General features: G+C 45.0%; 1 protein-coding gene across 12 annotated transcripts in view; it reads right to left on the bottom strand.

Annotated features, from left to right (window-relative positions):
* Window positions 1–11730: 11730 nt before the first annotated feature.
* LOC146080731 (uncharacterized) overlaps window positions 11731–15466 on the bottom strand; it is a 258773-nt gene continuing 255037 nt past the window's right edge. For 4 of the 12 annotated variants that reach the window (XM_083188317.1, XM_083188319.1, XM_083188322.1 and 1 more), the window contains exons 12-13: window positions 13171–13473; window positions 11733–12362 (exon numbers count right to left, since the gene is read on the bottom strand). In XM_083188317.1, the coding sequence (XP_083044443.1) occupies window positions 12277–12362; window positions 13171–13473 (389 nt within the window). In that variant the 3' untranslated portion in view covers window positions 11733–12276. Of the gene's footprint in view, window positions 12363–13170; window positions 13474–15466 lie in introns of all 12 variants that reach the window. The other 8 variants (XM_083188314.1, XM_083188321.1, XM_083188318.1 and 5 more) reach the window with 4 other exon arrangements.

The following is a 15466-nucleotide window of genomic DNA, read 5'->3' as shown; positions in this document are numbered from 1 at the left end:
ATAGGCTTGCCTGAAGAGGTGAGTTTTCAGGGACTGGCAGAGCGGATCAGCAGATGATGAGCATCTTGCAAGGAAGATCAGCATAGCAGCAGCATTTAAAATAGATTGCAGTGGTGAGAGTCTGTTCTTGGGAAGACCAGTTAGGAGACTATTGCAATAATCAATGAGTGCCTGGATAAGAGATTTGGTAGTGTCTTGTGTGAGATACGGTCATATTTTGGATGTTTTTTTATATGCATGTAACATGATTTGGAGTCAGATTGAATGCGGGGAAGAAAGGACAGTTCAGAGTCGGGGATGACCCCTAAGCAACGAGCTTGTGGGGTAGGGTAGATTGTCGAGTTGCCAACAGCAATGGAGATATCAGGATGTTAACTGTTCTTAGTTGGCGGGAATATAAGTAATTCCGCTTTGGAAATATTGAGTTTGAGTTGTCGAGAAGACATCCAAGATGAGATGGCAGAGAGACATTCAGAGACTCGGACCAAAACCACTGGTGACAACTCTGGGTTTAATGTTAATGACTTCCTTAGCGTTGTCCACTGAGGAGGGTATATTGATATGCCCCAAATCAGGCCTGTCATCCTGCCCTTGAGAACCAGAGGGGAAGGGAGGTTGGTGTGAGGAGTTTGATTTCTGAGAGCATTGACGTTTAGGCATGGTTGAGTTTGATGGATTAATTTTACCTAAATATTTGTCCATACCAGGAAACAGGTCACCTATAGGAGAAAATTATAGATTTGTACAGAGATTATATAAAAGCACTTAGACCCACTAATTAGTGTTTAGTTATTTAACTAATAGGTATGATATTAGTGTGTAAGTTTGCCACGTAAGAACGTTATTTCTTAGCTGTACATACCAATCAGAAACAAAGATAACAATTGTGCAATAGATTAATACCTTTCAGAATGGTTACTGTAATACAGCGTTGGAAGTTAAAGAAATTGTGGGGAGTAAACTTTTCTGCGCAATAGAGCTGCCTGTGTTCGAGTGAGATATAGGGTACCACCCTGACACCCTCCAATTTAAAAACTGTAGAAAAAAAGTTTATCTCACTGTAAGCATATAGGTGCTTATAGATAAGACACTATTACTCCCCTGATTAACTGGTGGATGTTGATGTCTCCTAAGGTACTCTTCCCATAAAGGTATATGCAACAATAAGAAAGGAGAGACAGAGGGCAAATATCCTCGTGTAATATAGTTTAAATAAAAGAGTCACCAAAATTAATATGGTGTGAGTAGTGCTTAGAGAATTTTGCGAATTTTCAATATGTAGTGTGGTATTTACCCCCTTCAAGAAACTCACAAAATATTTTATCAATAAGTGCGTATCCCACCTTCCCAGGTGTATCACGAAGCCAAAGTATATTCAATAGAATAGGGCGGGGTCAGAACCCCTAAACAAATTACTCACATATGAGTGTGTCAAACAGCATATTGGGTGGGTCTTTATTAGAAACTTTTTTCTACAGCGTTGGAAGTTAAACTGCCAATTCCAGGATATTAGGAAAGCACTGTAAAAAGTTTTCACTAATAATAAAGTGGAATTAAAATTTGTATAAAGCAATACACAGTAATGTTCAACTGCAGTTCAGCCAGTAGGTGGCGTTGCTTCTCCAAATGTCAATTAGAGAAAGTGAAATTGTTGAAATTGGCCAGTCGATGGCGTTGGATCCATGAGCAGTGTTCTGTTATTACATGATGTTTTACAATATTTTCTTCAATGTGTAAGATGTAGTAGGGCAGACCAATAGATGGCACTATATCCACACAAATTAGAAAGAAATTAAACTTAGAGGTAATAATGCAAAAGTCCCCAGTACAGTATAGATGTTTATCAGTTACTCTATATGCAAATATGAGGTGTGGTTTTGTTATAGTGTCAGCCAGATTTCTTCACAGTGATGGGGATCAGGGGTAGCAGTCACCAGGCAGTCCCATCTCTCATGTTTTTGTATTTATTGGATGAGCTTTGGCGCTGCCTATTTAATGTGGTGCCTGTGTTAGTTGAGTCTAGAAGAGAGTGCTTTTGCAGGGGGGGGGGGGGGGAGGAGGGGAGTGCACCTATATGGGGTCCCCCGAGTGGGAAATTTCCACTGCCTTCTCACAAATTGAGATTCCCGACAGGGATTCAGGTGATCTGTATGGGATACCATGTGCTGTGGAAATATGAGTCAGATTTTATCTGTTATTGTTTGGTGGGGTGGAAAGGAGCCTGTGATGGCAGTTCTATGAGCTCCTTTACAATCTCATAGGTTTTGGTTGACCTATGTCCTTTCCACTCGCCTCCCCAGTAACAGCAAGTAGTTTGTCTCAGGTGTTAATATGTCTCTTTGCAGGTTTTGTGTCTGTGAGGGGAAGAGCCTTCCGGCTTCAGGCGATCCCAGTGGACCCCTTTACAATCACATACGTTACTGCCTATGTCTTCCACCACTGGAATGGGTGTAATGTCTCTGTTCAGATATTGTTGGCACTGTTGCCATCAATTGGTGGGTAACAATGTGAAGGTTCGTGGTGTGGGTGTATTAACTGTGTGGTAGAGCCCTTAAGGGGATCTGTTGACACCCCCATTCCCTTTGACCAGTCACAACCCACCTTTTTACCTCATACACCGCCGGATACTGCGTCAGGTCCCCTCTCTGGTCTGTCTTCCTCTAGAAGCAGGGTTTCAGACATCAATAGGGAGTGTAGGTGTCAGTGTCTGCAGGTCCCCAGACGGGCCCAATTCTCCCAGCTAAGCCTCAGTGTCTGAAAGTCTCAGGGGATTACCACCACCATGCGGCCACGAGCAGCGTAGATAGCTCTCACACACACCAACGAACCTTCTCCCACAATTGCCTGGGTCAAGGGAGGCCAGGTGTCAGAACTCACCCCTCCATCGCCGGGAGCCGCATCAGTCCTCTCTCCGGCCCGCCACCACCTGCCTGGAATCGGTCTCCGGGCGCAGCTGTCAGATAGCACCTCCGGTAAACTTCACCGGGCAGTTGGGTTCCTTTGCTGACAGGACCTCTCTGTGCCTCTTAGCCGCTTGACTGTGTCCTCCTCCGGGCACGGTTGTCGGATCACTTCTCCTGCAAGCTCCGCCAAATAGCCAGGCTCAGCCGCTGCCACGTGCACGGGTTCGTCCTCCAGGCGCAGCTAGATGATCACGTCTTCAGTGAACTCTAGCCAGTAGCTGGGATGCAGGACAGACAGAGCTGTTAGGAAGGGGTATTCCTGATATTTTAGTGTCTGTTATCGCTGAGTGGATGGCGCATTCGTTCCCGCCGTGATGTGGGCAATCATTCAGGCCTCCAATGTATAAAGGCCGGACTCCGGGGTCAATCTTCAGCGCTATAATTGGGCTCTATCCCACCAGCTGAGTGTGGAGAGCCCATATATGTTTATCTTTTTGGCAGCCAAGGAGAGTTAAAAGCTTAGATGGATGGAGATTATGATCCTAAACTGTAGAGCTGGTCTAAAACGCAGCCATGCTGGTTGGCCTGCCCACCAGAAGTCCATTGTAAGTTTTTTTATGGCTACAGTATGCCACTTCCAAATAGGATTTCTGGTGTCTCTCCCAACTGAGACTATGTGGTGATCTCCAAAATGTAAAACCACTCGGCTCCTGCTGTTCCAATTATTTAGATCAGTCAGATTCTAGATTTCTAACCATACCCACATGTTTACTATACACGTTTTAATTGCACATGCCTGTATATTTTTTTGAACCTTTCTGAAAGTGTTTTTTTCTTTGTTGTGATGCATGTTTTGTAAGGAAATGCAATGAATACTTAATTAAAAAAAAAAAAAAAAACGGTGGGAGCCATACCATTGAATTGATCAGCTGAAAAAGTAAACCAGTGAATGTAAAAATATAAGATTTCATGCTGAATATCCAGAAATAAAAAAAATAAACACTGATCTGTATGATGACCAACTCTTCAAACATACAGAGATATAAAAGTGGACATGTGATGGGGCATATTTAAAAGGCTTATAATGTTCTATGAGGACAGTTTACATTAGCTAGTGTCTTGCCCGGGAGATATCTTGTGACCCCACTTCAGTAGGCTGTGCTGGTTTGCAATGATTATTGCAATGTTTCTGGCAGTGCATGCACAGTGAAACAGGAAATCTGTTATCATTATGAACTGGTATAAGAGTTAGAATTAATAATTATTTTGTTGAGACTTCCGGTGGGCGGGGCGCCTAGAGCGGCCGCATTTTAACAAGGCTCCCTTTCATACCAAAAATATCTGTCTCCATCGCCTTCCCTCTGAATCTATCCCGAATATAACTCACCGCATCGTGCCCCTTGGACGGAGAGGATTGCGTGACAGCATTTGTGGAGCCGAAAAGCTGAACAGCCACCAGGATCCGGCCCTCAGAATAGAGGGCCTGTATGACCACCTAAGTTTAGGTGCGAGGTGTAACGCCATATTGCAGGGCTCAGGACCGGAACTCTTCTGGCCTGGTGTTCGCCTCGGTTAGAGCGATACGCCGCACACTTCGGGCGGACCTCACCCGCAGCATATATCAAAGTTGGAGGATGGCGGGTCGGGGTGAGCTCCCGATGCTGCTGCGGCGCCTGCGCCGTTGACTGCCGGGGATCCCGGAGCGGCCCTGGTGTCCCCTTTGCTGCCCATGAGCCCCTGACGCCGCTGTGACACCCTACCTGCCACGCCTGAGGTCCAGGAGGCGGCTGCTATACCCCCTTTGCTGCCCGTGGAAGACATGGAGTCTCATTACACCTGGGCTGTGGGACCTTGATATTGGAGTGCCGCACTGAATCCAAAGGGAAACAGTATCACTGCATGCTCGCACGTGGTGGGTGAGTGATTGACCAGAAAAGGGGTATTGGGACCCTGGGGCACAGGACTCCCTGGCTCATTGGAACAGCGTCCATTGGGGGGGGGGGGACGACTTCCCCCACCGATCCCTTGTGAGCCTCTGGAAGTTATTTGCCCCATGTGACAGCCCTGATTGTCAGGTAACCCCTATAAGTTCCAAAGGAGACATTCCTCTCCCCTCAACAGTGTCTGCATCATTGGGCATCTTCTAGACATGGAATAGGGGGTGGATTGTTCCCAATATTGGATATTGCAGATTATTGAAGGTCTCTCCCCTAATACTAAAGCAAGGCACTTCGGATTGGGATCGTAAATCCTTACAAAGACTTGTTATAAAGGGACCTGTGTGGCGTACAGCCTAATTGGGGAGCAGTGTGGGAAGACCATTGCTTACAACATATTTAGCCTTCAAAACCTGTTTGATCCCTTTGTTGTGTGAGCTGCAAGATAAAGGACCTCACCATATGGGGGTTGCAGATCCTTGGTAGTTTGCACATCCATCGCTGCCACCCATACCCCTCTACTTTAAGAACGCTGGCAGCTACTGGTTTGGACTGCACCGCTTCAATTTGGATGTAGGATCTCCCTGTGGGATCATTTGCAACCCCAAAAAGTTTTATTTAAGGCTTTTCCCTTCTGCCACATTCTACATGGAGACATTGGCGTGTGAGGTGGACTCCTAAGGTGCACAGAAGCGAGGCCACTTGTCACTCTATTCTCCTAATTACCAGTATACTGGATATCCTCTTCTCCCCTGGAACCCCTCGTGTGCTTGATTATACACCTCATACTCTAATTTCTGGACTGTTTGTGGTATATTTTTGTTGATTAGCACTATTTGATAGCTTTGGACATTTTCTCACATTACAGTTTTCATTGACAGCATATGCACCTTCTGGGTATTGCCGCCACCTACTGCTGGATTTAATTACTACACTTAGTCTATCGCAGACAGCTAATTTATTGGTGCATATTTCATCTATACAGGTTGGTTTATAACCGCATTACTGAGATACCCTATCTGCACCTAACTTTGTGTTGGGTTATAGTTCACTTGTTCAGGCTGCGGCATATCTGTAATACCTACTGTTATTATATCGTGATAGTAGTGCTATTGTTTTGAATGATAACCTTGAAGCTTTAGGTTTAATATCAAAACTTCCATTTACAGCAATCTACTATAATACTCCAATTGGTGCAGACTGAAAATGTAATATAGTGCTAAAGACAAAAAAACTAAAATATATATAAATATATATAAAAATAAAAAAAAATATATAAAAATAAATAAAAACACAACAAAAAGAACGCAAAAAAATAGACCTCATAATACCTAATTGATACCACGGTTGTGCTTCTCGCACACAAGTAGGTGTATTATGAGGGGCGGGGACAGGGGGGGAATAGATTTTGTAGCGATAATTATTGTTCTCACAATACACAACATGTGACCCTTAAATGTTAAACTGGGGGCACTGATCTGTAACTATTTTAGTAACCCTTTCAGATTTCTGCATGTTCTAAGCTTTTGCGGCTAACAAAACCTGGGTGATCACCTATCTCATTACCCAACCCAGCGGTGGCCCCAGGGTCGTCAGGGTATGGACAGATATCTGGCTAAGGCCTCTACGTCCATTTCCTCCGATAACACCTCCATCGACACAATGGGTAAAACTAAAAAAAGTCAGTCTGGTAAATCTACCCCTCACTCCTCTCAGGAATCCGTAGACAACCAGGTGTCTCCAACACCCTCGACCTCAAACATGGTTCCTATTTCCTCCCTACCCATAAACGAAATGGCTGAAGCCATCTCTAAGGTACTGATGCCACAATTTGACAAAAAGGTTAGAGAGCACAGAGATTAAAATAGACGCTGCTTTGACCAAAATTGATGCACATGCTGCACATTTAAATACTCTTGAGACGAGGGTTGGTGACACAGAAGATAGGGTCCAGTCCATTCAGGACAACACTACATCCCACTCTTCCACCATTCAGTCCCTTCTGGAAAAGGTTGACGGCCTGGAAAATCGTCACAGAAGGAATAACCTTATATTCATAGGCATTCCTGAGTCCATAAAGCATGGGTCCTCAAACTGCGGCCCTCCAGATGTTGTGAAACTACAAATCCCAGAATGCCTTGCCACAGTTTTATCACTCCCTTATATCAAAACTGTGGCAAGGCATGCTGGGATTTGTAGTTTCACAACATCTGGAGGACCGCAGTTTGAGGACCCATGCCATAAAGGGACAGCAACTTCTTGATTTCTTGGCCAAAGACTTAACTTTAGCCTTAGACATCGCAGACGTGCTAGGCACAGCCCAAATAGAAAGAGCCCATCGCCCCTAGGCCCTGAACATCAGGATAACAATACCAGGCCCCGCCCGGTCATAGCAAAATTTTTAGTTTACAGGGCCAAAGAACAGATTTTATACGCATACAGCAAGTCACCCTCAGTTGTGGTTCAGTCCCACAAAATTATGATCTTCCAAGATTTTTCGTTACTGGTTGCCAAAAAACGCAAAGCTTTCTCTGAAGTTTATAATTACCTCCACTCCCACAACCGTAGATTTGCTCTCCTCTACCCAGCCAAACTTAGGGTCTTTGAAGATGGCAATCCTTTGTTTTTTGATGACCCTGAACGGGCCAAACGTCACTTCTTGCCCACTCTGTCACCACCAGGGCTGCCAAGAGAAATCATGGGCCCCGGTACAACAATTTTCCAGGGCCCCCATGGAGTGCGCTCCCCGCAGACTCCGCCGGCGCTGGTTCCCCCAACCCGTTGTTACGCCACTGCTTCCAAGGTTGGTGCTTACTGAGTGGCAGTTATTGCATTGATAGCGATATCTCTCTCTCTCTCTCTATATATATATATATATACACATACATACACACTATACTAAAGGTGCTGCATGCAAGGAACTTGTCAAATATGCGCAAATAAGACCACAGAGTCTGAGCTGATGCATCAAAAGTACCAAGGGCAGACAAATTTACTTGCAGAACAGACAGCGTCAATGGATCAGTTTGAGCAGCGAGCTTAGGCTCCCTGAGCTCCTCCACCACACCTTCCCTCCCACGTGCAGGCTGCCAGCAGCATCCGGTCATAGCAGGGGCAGGCTGGCAACTTTTAACCTGGGGACAAGTCCAGAGCACTGGCCCATAATTAACATTGCATCCTTAAGCACCTTACACGTACAGATTTTCTGTGTGATCTATCTGGTAGAAACAAAAGTCTGGAAATGTATGGGAGCAACAAAAAATTGTTCTCAAATGCTTGAAAGCAGACAGTGATCAGTAAAATTGTTTAAACCAGGCATGTCCAACGTTGGCCCTCCAGATGTTGTGAAACTACACATCCCAGCATGCTTTGCCACAGTTTTGCTATTAGAGAATGCTAAAACAATTGCAAAGCATGCTGGGATGTGTAGTTTCAAAACATCTGGAGGGCCAACGTTGGACATGCCTGGTTTAAATCATTCTGATATAACAAATTTATCAGAGCATATGTTTTTTTCTGTTTTCCTGCATTTGGGTGGAAATTTTTGATTGTCAGTTGCTCCCATAACATTTCAGGTTTTTGTTCCCGCCAGATAGAAAATCTGTACGTGTGTACGCACCTTTATATGGAGGTTTTTCGTCTTGAATGGGGTGGGATTTCACTGGGCAGGGCTCTGCAAATTAGTAGCCCAGCGACCAGGTCTGAATAACCCTGAAAGTTCAGTATAGAGAGAGTGTAAAGCGATGTACACAGCTCAATTTAAACCTAAAATCCATATTTTAAGAAAAAACTGTCAGCAATTGCTCTGCAATGCAATTAACAACTAATTACGCAATTGGAAGTTTCCAGTTAAACTAATTAGTCCTTAATAGCTCACCTGCAGCTCTGTCCAGGCACAGGACCGGTGCTATAACTCTTTACCTCTAAAACTGCACCTGCTCCCCACACATTACCTTAACTATAGTACCATACCTCCCAACAGTCACACCTTCAGCGGGACAGTCCCGATTTTCAGGTCCTGTCCCGCTGTCCCACCCGCGGCCGCCATTGTCCCGCTGCGGGGGGGGGGGGGGGGGGGAGTTTGGAGTCCCCCCAATCTGGTAGAATTCACTATTCACGGCCGAAAATGGGGTTGCCACTAATTTGCATAAGCCGCACCCTCATTCGCATATACCCCAACCCTTTTCGGACGCTGCGTGTGTCCCTCTTTCATTATGCAGAATGTTGGGAGGTATGTAGTGCCACTAACCCTGCACCAGCTTTCCTCACGCACTACACTACCCTTAACCCTGCTTCTTTCGCACCCTTCCCCTAAACCTGCACCTGTTTCCCACACACACACACACACACTATACTGCCACTAACCCTGCACACTATACTATCACCCCTATCCCTGCACCTGCTCCCCCCACACTATACTATCACCACTAACCCTGCACCCTCTCCCCACACATACTATACTGCCACTAACCCTTCACCAACTCCCAACGCACACTATTCTACAGTATGTGCCTATGCACATCCTTGCTGGCGGGTCGCCAGAACGTACGCGCTGGCGACCCGCCAGCAGCCTCGCCAGCGAGGAGACTGAGACGCGCGTGCGTCTCACGCGCACGCGCGTCTCCGTCGCTAGCGTGGCGGAAACCCTGTCCGTCTCCGCCTCAGGGAGACGGACGGGGTTAGGGGGGGGTTAGGGGGGATGCGGGCAGGCGGCGGGGACCCCGGGTTACCGCCGGCAAGCCGGCGGGGACCCGGGGAAACGTATGGAAGCGCCGTCGGAAGGGGGCGCGCACGCCTCTCGTGCGCGCGCGTCCCCTTCTCACGATCGCCATGGCGCTGGCGGGGGATGGCGGCTGGCGACGCCAGCGCCATCCCCTGCCAAGATGGGAACAGACCCATCTGTATCACCGCTAACCCTGCACCCGCTCCCCATGCACACTATACTATCACCGCTAACCCTGCACCCTCTCCCCACATACTATACTGCCACTAGCCCTTCACCAACTCCCAACGCACACTATTCTATCACCGCTAACCCTGCACCCGCTCCCCATGCACACTATACTATCACCGCTAACCCTGCACCCGCTCCCCATGCACACTATACTATCACCGCTAACCCTGCACCCGCTCCCCATGCACACACAGTATTCTGTCACCGCTAACCCTGCACCCGATCCCCATGCACACTATACTATCACCGCTAACCCTGCACCTGCTCCCCACACACACTATACTACCACCGCTAACCCTGCACCTGCTCCCCACACACTATACTATCACTGCTAACCCTGCACCTGCTCCCCACACACACACACACACACTATACTATCACCGCTAACCCTGCCCCTGCTCCCCACACACTATACTATCACTGCTAACCCTATACCTGCTCCCCACACACACACACACACACTATACTATCACCGCTAACCCTGCACCTGCTCCCCACACACTATACCATGGGTCCTCAAACTGCGGCCCTCCAGATGTTGTGAAACTACAAATCCCAGCATGCCTTGCCACAGTTTTAACACTCCCTTATAACAAAACTGTGGCAAGGCATGCTGGGATTTGTAGTTTCACAACATCTGGAGGGCCGCAGTTTGAGGACCCATGCACTATACTATCACTGCTAACCCTGCACCTGCTCCCCACACACTATACTATCACCTCTAACCCTGCACCCGCTCCCCACACACACTATACTATCACCGCTAACCCTGCACCTGCTCCCCACACACACACTATACTATCACCACTAACCCTGCACCCGCTCCCCACACACTATACTATTACCGCTGACCCTGCACCTGCTCCCCACACACTATACTATCACCGCTAACCCTGCACCTGCTCCACACACACTATATTATCACGCTAACCCTGCACCTGCTCCCCACACACTATACTATTACCTCTAACCCTGCACCCGCTCCCCACACACACTATACTATCACCGCTAACCCTGCACCCGCTCCCCACACACTATGCTATCATTGCTAACCCTGCACCTGCTCCCCACACACACACTATACGATCACCGCTAACCATGCACCTGCTCCGAACACTCCTGCACTCTCTTAACGGCCAGCACATATAATGAACTTTTTTTAAATGTATATCATAGGACCTATTTATACCCCCATAAACGATTTAGGATGGGCCTTTCGGACCATCATACATGCCCTAGGTGCGGTAGGGAGGAGGCAGACATATATCATCGCCTTTGGGAGTGCCCGGTTGTTCAGGGTTTTGGAGATTAGTTAAAAGAGATGCTGAGACTCACTTGATCAATTTTGTACCATTGACCCACGAGTGGGCAATTTTGGGAATTCTTCAGAGGGGCCAGAGGGTGGCTCCTGGAGGGAGAAAATTATTGCTTGCAATTAGTGCTGCGGCAAAGAAAGCTATCCTGCAAGATTGGATACACCCAACCCCGGTAAACTTTCATTTATACAAAGAAAAACTTACCTTTGTCTTTCGTATGGATTGGGTGGAAACCATGTTTGATAAAGAAAAGAAAGCCGCCTAATTTTTTAATACGTGGGAGAGCTTTATCGCAACACAACAGGCTTTAATACAGTCTCAGATTCACAACTCCATGCAAATGACTCAATGGTATGAAACTCGTGTGCTGATGGGAGACCCACCTATTGACTTGCCCAGTGGGTGAGCGCCAGACACCTTTCTTCCCCATTTTTCTCCTCTTTACATTATTAAGGTTATTAGCCGATATTTTGCTTTTGAGCATAATTTGTTTTCTTTTATATATCAATGCTTACATATGCTACATATAAGATTTGCATTTGTGTAAGATTGTTGCACTTAAAACTTATATCAAGACAAGACACTCTATGGTATCAAAACTTTATTCTTGTAATATTTCAGAAAAACTTCTTGTCATTTCTGTTACGCTCATTTTATTGATAATTGTTGTATATAAATGATTCTGCTTCAATAAAAAAAAATATATATATTTTGTTGATGGCAGATTTGGCAGAGAGTGAAGTACAATTTTGCAAAGATCACTCAAGGCTTATATCTACCGTAGATGGATGAGATAGATGGGACCGGAATCAAAAGCAGAAATAGACTTGCCAGGCATCCCCCCTCCCTCGCGAGCCCCTCCTCTCTCTCCTGTTCTATTCCGGCAACCCAGCAACCGTCCATATCGATTTGGTATTGATGGCCGTTGGGATCGAACCGTGTGTATGCCCCATTAGCATTTGATTTTAATAAACAATTTCCAGCATTTGTCAAAAAACTGTTGTTTATTCACATTCACAAAATGTGTCTGCATACACGGTTTAAAACATTTGTGGGATCACAATGTCTCCAGACACATACTTAAAAAAACAACTTAGACTCTTAAAATATCAGAACCACAGGTAAGTTTAACATGTAATCATAATCCTCATAAATATATACATATATTACACATCCTCATCGCTGCAAGCTGCTTCTGCCACAAGGCAGTTTTCACTTTTAACCAGCAAATCTTCATTATTCGAACAGATATCTGTAATAAAAATATGTTATGGGTCAAATTCATGACTGCGCTTAGTAATAAAAAACTATATTAAAAGGAACACTCAAAATTTCCTACATCTATATTAGTAAGTCCTGACATCATAACTGTAAAAAACAGTCTGTGGGTACACTTACAGGTGATATATCAATGTTGGCAGGAGAGTTACCCAGCATAGGTTTTTTTGGGCAGAAACTCCCATACACTGTATTTTGTGAACACATTTATTTACATTTTTATTAGGTATAGGGTATCAGATTTGCGTTTGTTTTCAGAAACACATTGGTCAAAATTGTCCTAGCAGTATTTCAAGGTTACATTTGAGTACACAATTCATAAAAAGCAGCACAAGCAGATAACAAAGATGTTTTAGGAATCAGAACACTCCTGCAACACATTCTAAATGGAAAGTTATACCCTTTCACACAGAAAACCAAATTTATAGGATGAAGCAGTTCTACCCGGGGCGGGCTTGGACTGGCAAAATTACCGGAAATTAAAATTTGGGGTAAAACATTTCTGTCTAAAAGTGGTTTTAGAAAGGTCTGTATTGAGATGTTTATCTTCTCAACAATATAAATGTGGAAAAACTACATAAATGCCCCTCGACAGATGCAATTTTTAAAGACAACGAGCTAAAATTATTTTTATCATGTAACTTAAAAATCAAACTGCAATTTTGACAGCTATGCTACTTACACATTTCTAACTTCTCAAAACTTATGTTTGCAGGATGTCAATTGCAGTTGGGGGTCATATTCGAAAGTAACAAAGGGCCGTTTATGAACATGTTCCTTACCCTCAGATGTTGAGTTTGTAGCAGATGTTTTATTTGGAGAGTTTATCATCGCCTCATTTGCATTGGTTGGTGACCTGGATTTTGAGTCAATATATTCAATACTTGGATAATGTGTAGGGGAGCTCTTCTGCATGATGGCTGAATGTGGCTGATAGTCTGTGGAAGATGAGTAATTGGACACACATTGTGATGGGGATGAATTTCTTGAAGAGTTGCTGCATGATGATCTTATAAATTCACTGTTAGTGGTTGCTTGGGACATGGCAGAATCCTTCGGGTCAGAAATGGAGATGCCTAAAGATTCTAAAACAAAAATACACTTAATTGCTAAATTTCTTTAAAGGAAAACCATAGAAAAATAGACTGTGCAGCAAGTAGAATGTATTTTGCCTATGGCGAAATAGCAAGATAGTCGAAATCTAAAGTACATGTAAAGTGCAGTTAGTCAAAATTGAATAGGCAAATTTGGATACTCAAAATCTGCCATGAGACAGAATGGAACCGCATGTACAAACCTTAAGACGCCTTGTGCTTGGCAGTTGGGACAAGTTAATGGTGTAAAGAGCTACATACTTGCACCAACCCTTGTACCGATGAAGACAGGCACCTGGACCCAAGCTGTTTCTGATAATGGAAGTCATTAAATGTGGGTTCTCAATTATAGCAAAAAGCATCTGCTGCTGAGGTACCACAGCTGAGACTACTAGCTGTGTCAACAAGCCTTGCAGCCACCAGTTTTGTTGCCAACTCCCTCATAGTGGATGAGAAAGAAGCAGCCAGATCCCGCTCCATCGTTAAGGTCCCTGAACACTGGCTGTTTGAGTCCCCCTCTGAGAAGCTGTCACAGAAGCCAGTGTGATCCTGTGCTATGGAGGACAAATTCTCCGCTCATAAATAACAAGTGTAGGCATGCAGTGCAGAAGCTCACACTTCTCCTTATGAAAGGATCTAGTCTTAAAGGACCCCTTAGATGACATGGCTATTCCAATACAATACAGTGTCTGCAATAGACCATAATGTGTATAACAATTGCACAGTCCTATATAACAGAAAATAAAGGAGTAAGTGGTGTAGGGCTGCTATCTGCAAACTCCAGTGACAGAGTGACTACCACAGAAAAACAGTAAATAAGATGCTGCTATAGAGTATAATGTGACATCTCAGACACATACAGCATAGAGCTGCCCAAAAGTGCCACAGATATACACCAAACAGTAGGAAATAAGTACATCAATACTTCTTACCAACATCTAAATAGTGTGGTAGGAGATAATCAGACCAAGCACCAGGAAATTGAGGTTTGGGGGAGGCAGGGGCACTTTTTTCCATGCTGGCAGCTCTGTAAATGGCACCCAGCATCATGATGGGTGGAGGAGAGAAGCTTCCCATGGCGGAAAACCTAGGATGGGCACCAGCCACGGGAGAGGGGGTTGAGAGGAAGGGAAGATCCGCTCCTTCTGGAAACCCTATGGACACGTAGCTGACAGAACTGTCCCTGGTGGAATCACAGCTAAAGTGCTGGCCCAAGAGAGAGGGGACGATTCCCTTTGTCGACTGGACATGGTTACACTGGCTAAGGATGGCTGGCATCGCTGACTGTGTGTCAGTCTGTCAGGAGCAGCCGCGCAGTAGCTATTAAGCTAACGCAGGCTGATCAGACTAAAAAAGAAACAAAACAAAAAAACACCCAAACGGCTGTATGCAGCACTTCCTTGAAACAACTTGTGCCCTGAGGCACCGACAAAAAACTGAAGGGTATGGGGGAGGAGGGGCCTGATGCTGCACTAAAAAAAAAGATTAACTTGGTACCCATTGCTGAAACTCCACCCATACCCACTGTACTAGTGGTCACTAATGAACAAAAAAAAATGATGTTTAGTACAGATTTTTATTACCATAGTAAATTCATTACTTGATCTTTGTAGATCATATTGTCTTGGCATAGCTCTGTTTAGGTTATGCACTAGGCAAACCACTCAATTCTCACTGCTAACTCAATCTGATAGAAAATAGGTGTTTTTTTCACTCTACATACAATTGCTGAATGCTAGCAGCAAGGTCGGTTTCATACTCATTCCTGTGCAACTTCCTCTTTTAAAATAACTACTCCTGCCTGTACAAATACTCAAAGAGGAAAATGTCATGCTCTCCCACGCAAAGGGAGGAGTGGTCTACTTTTAGGTCATACAACAACATGCACAAGTGGCAACGTAAAAATAATGCTCAAAAATCAACAGGTTTGCTTCAAGAAAAAATAGCAAACATGCAATTACTTCGCTCATAGAGAAAGCTAATA

The sequence above is a fragment of the Crinia signifera genome, chromosome 5 (genome assembly GCF_055691185.1).
Source record: "Crinia signifera chromosome 5, ASM5569118v1, whole genome shotgun sequence".
Taxonomy (NCBI): Eukaryota; Metazoa; Chordata; class Amphibia; order Anura; family Myobatrachidae; genus Crinia; species Crinia signifera.
Note: the sequence above shows the minus strand (reverse complement) of the source record. Positions and strands in the feature narration are given on the sequence as shown.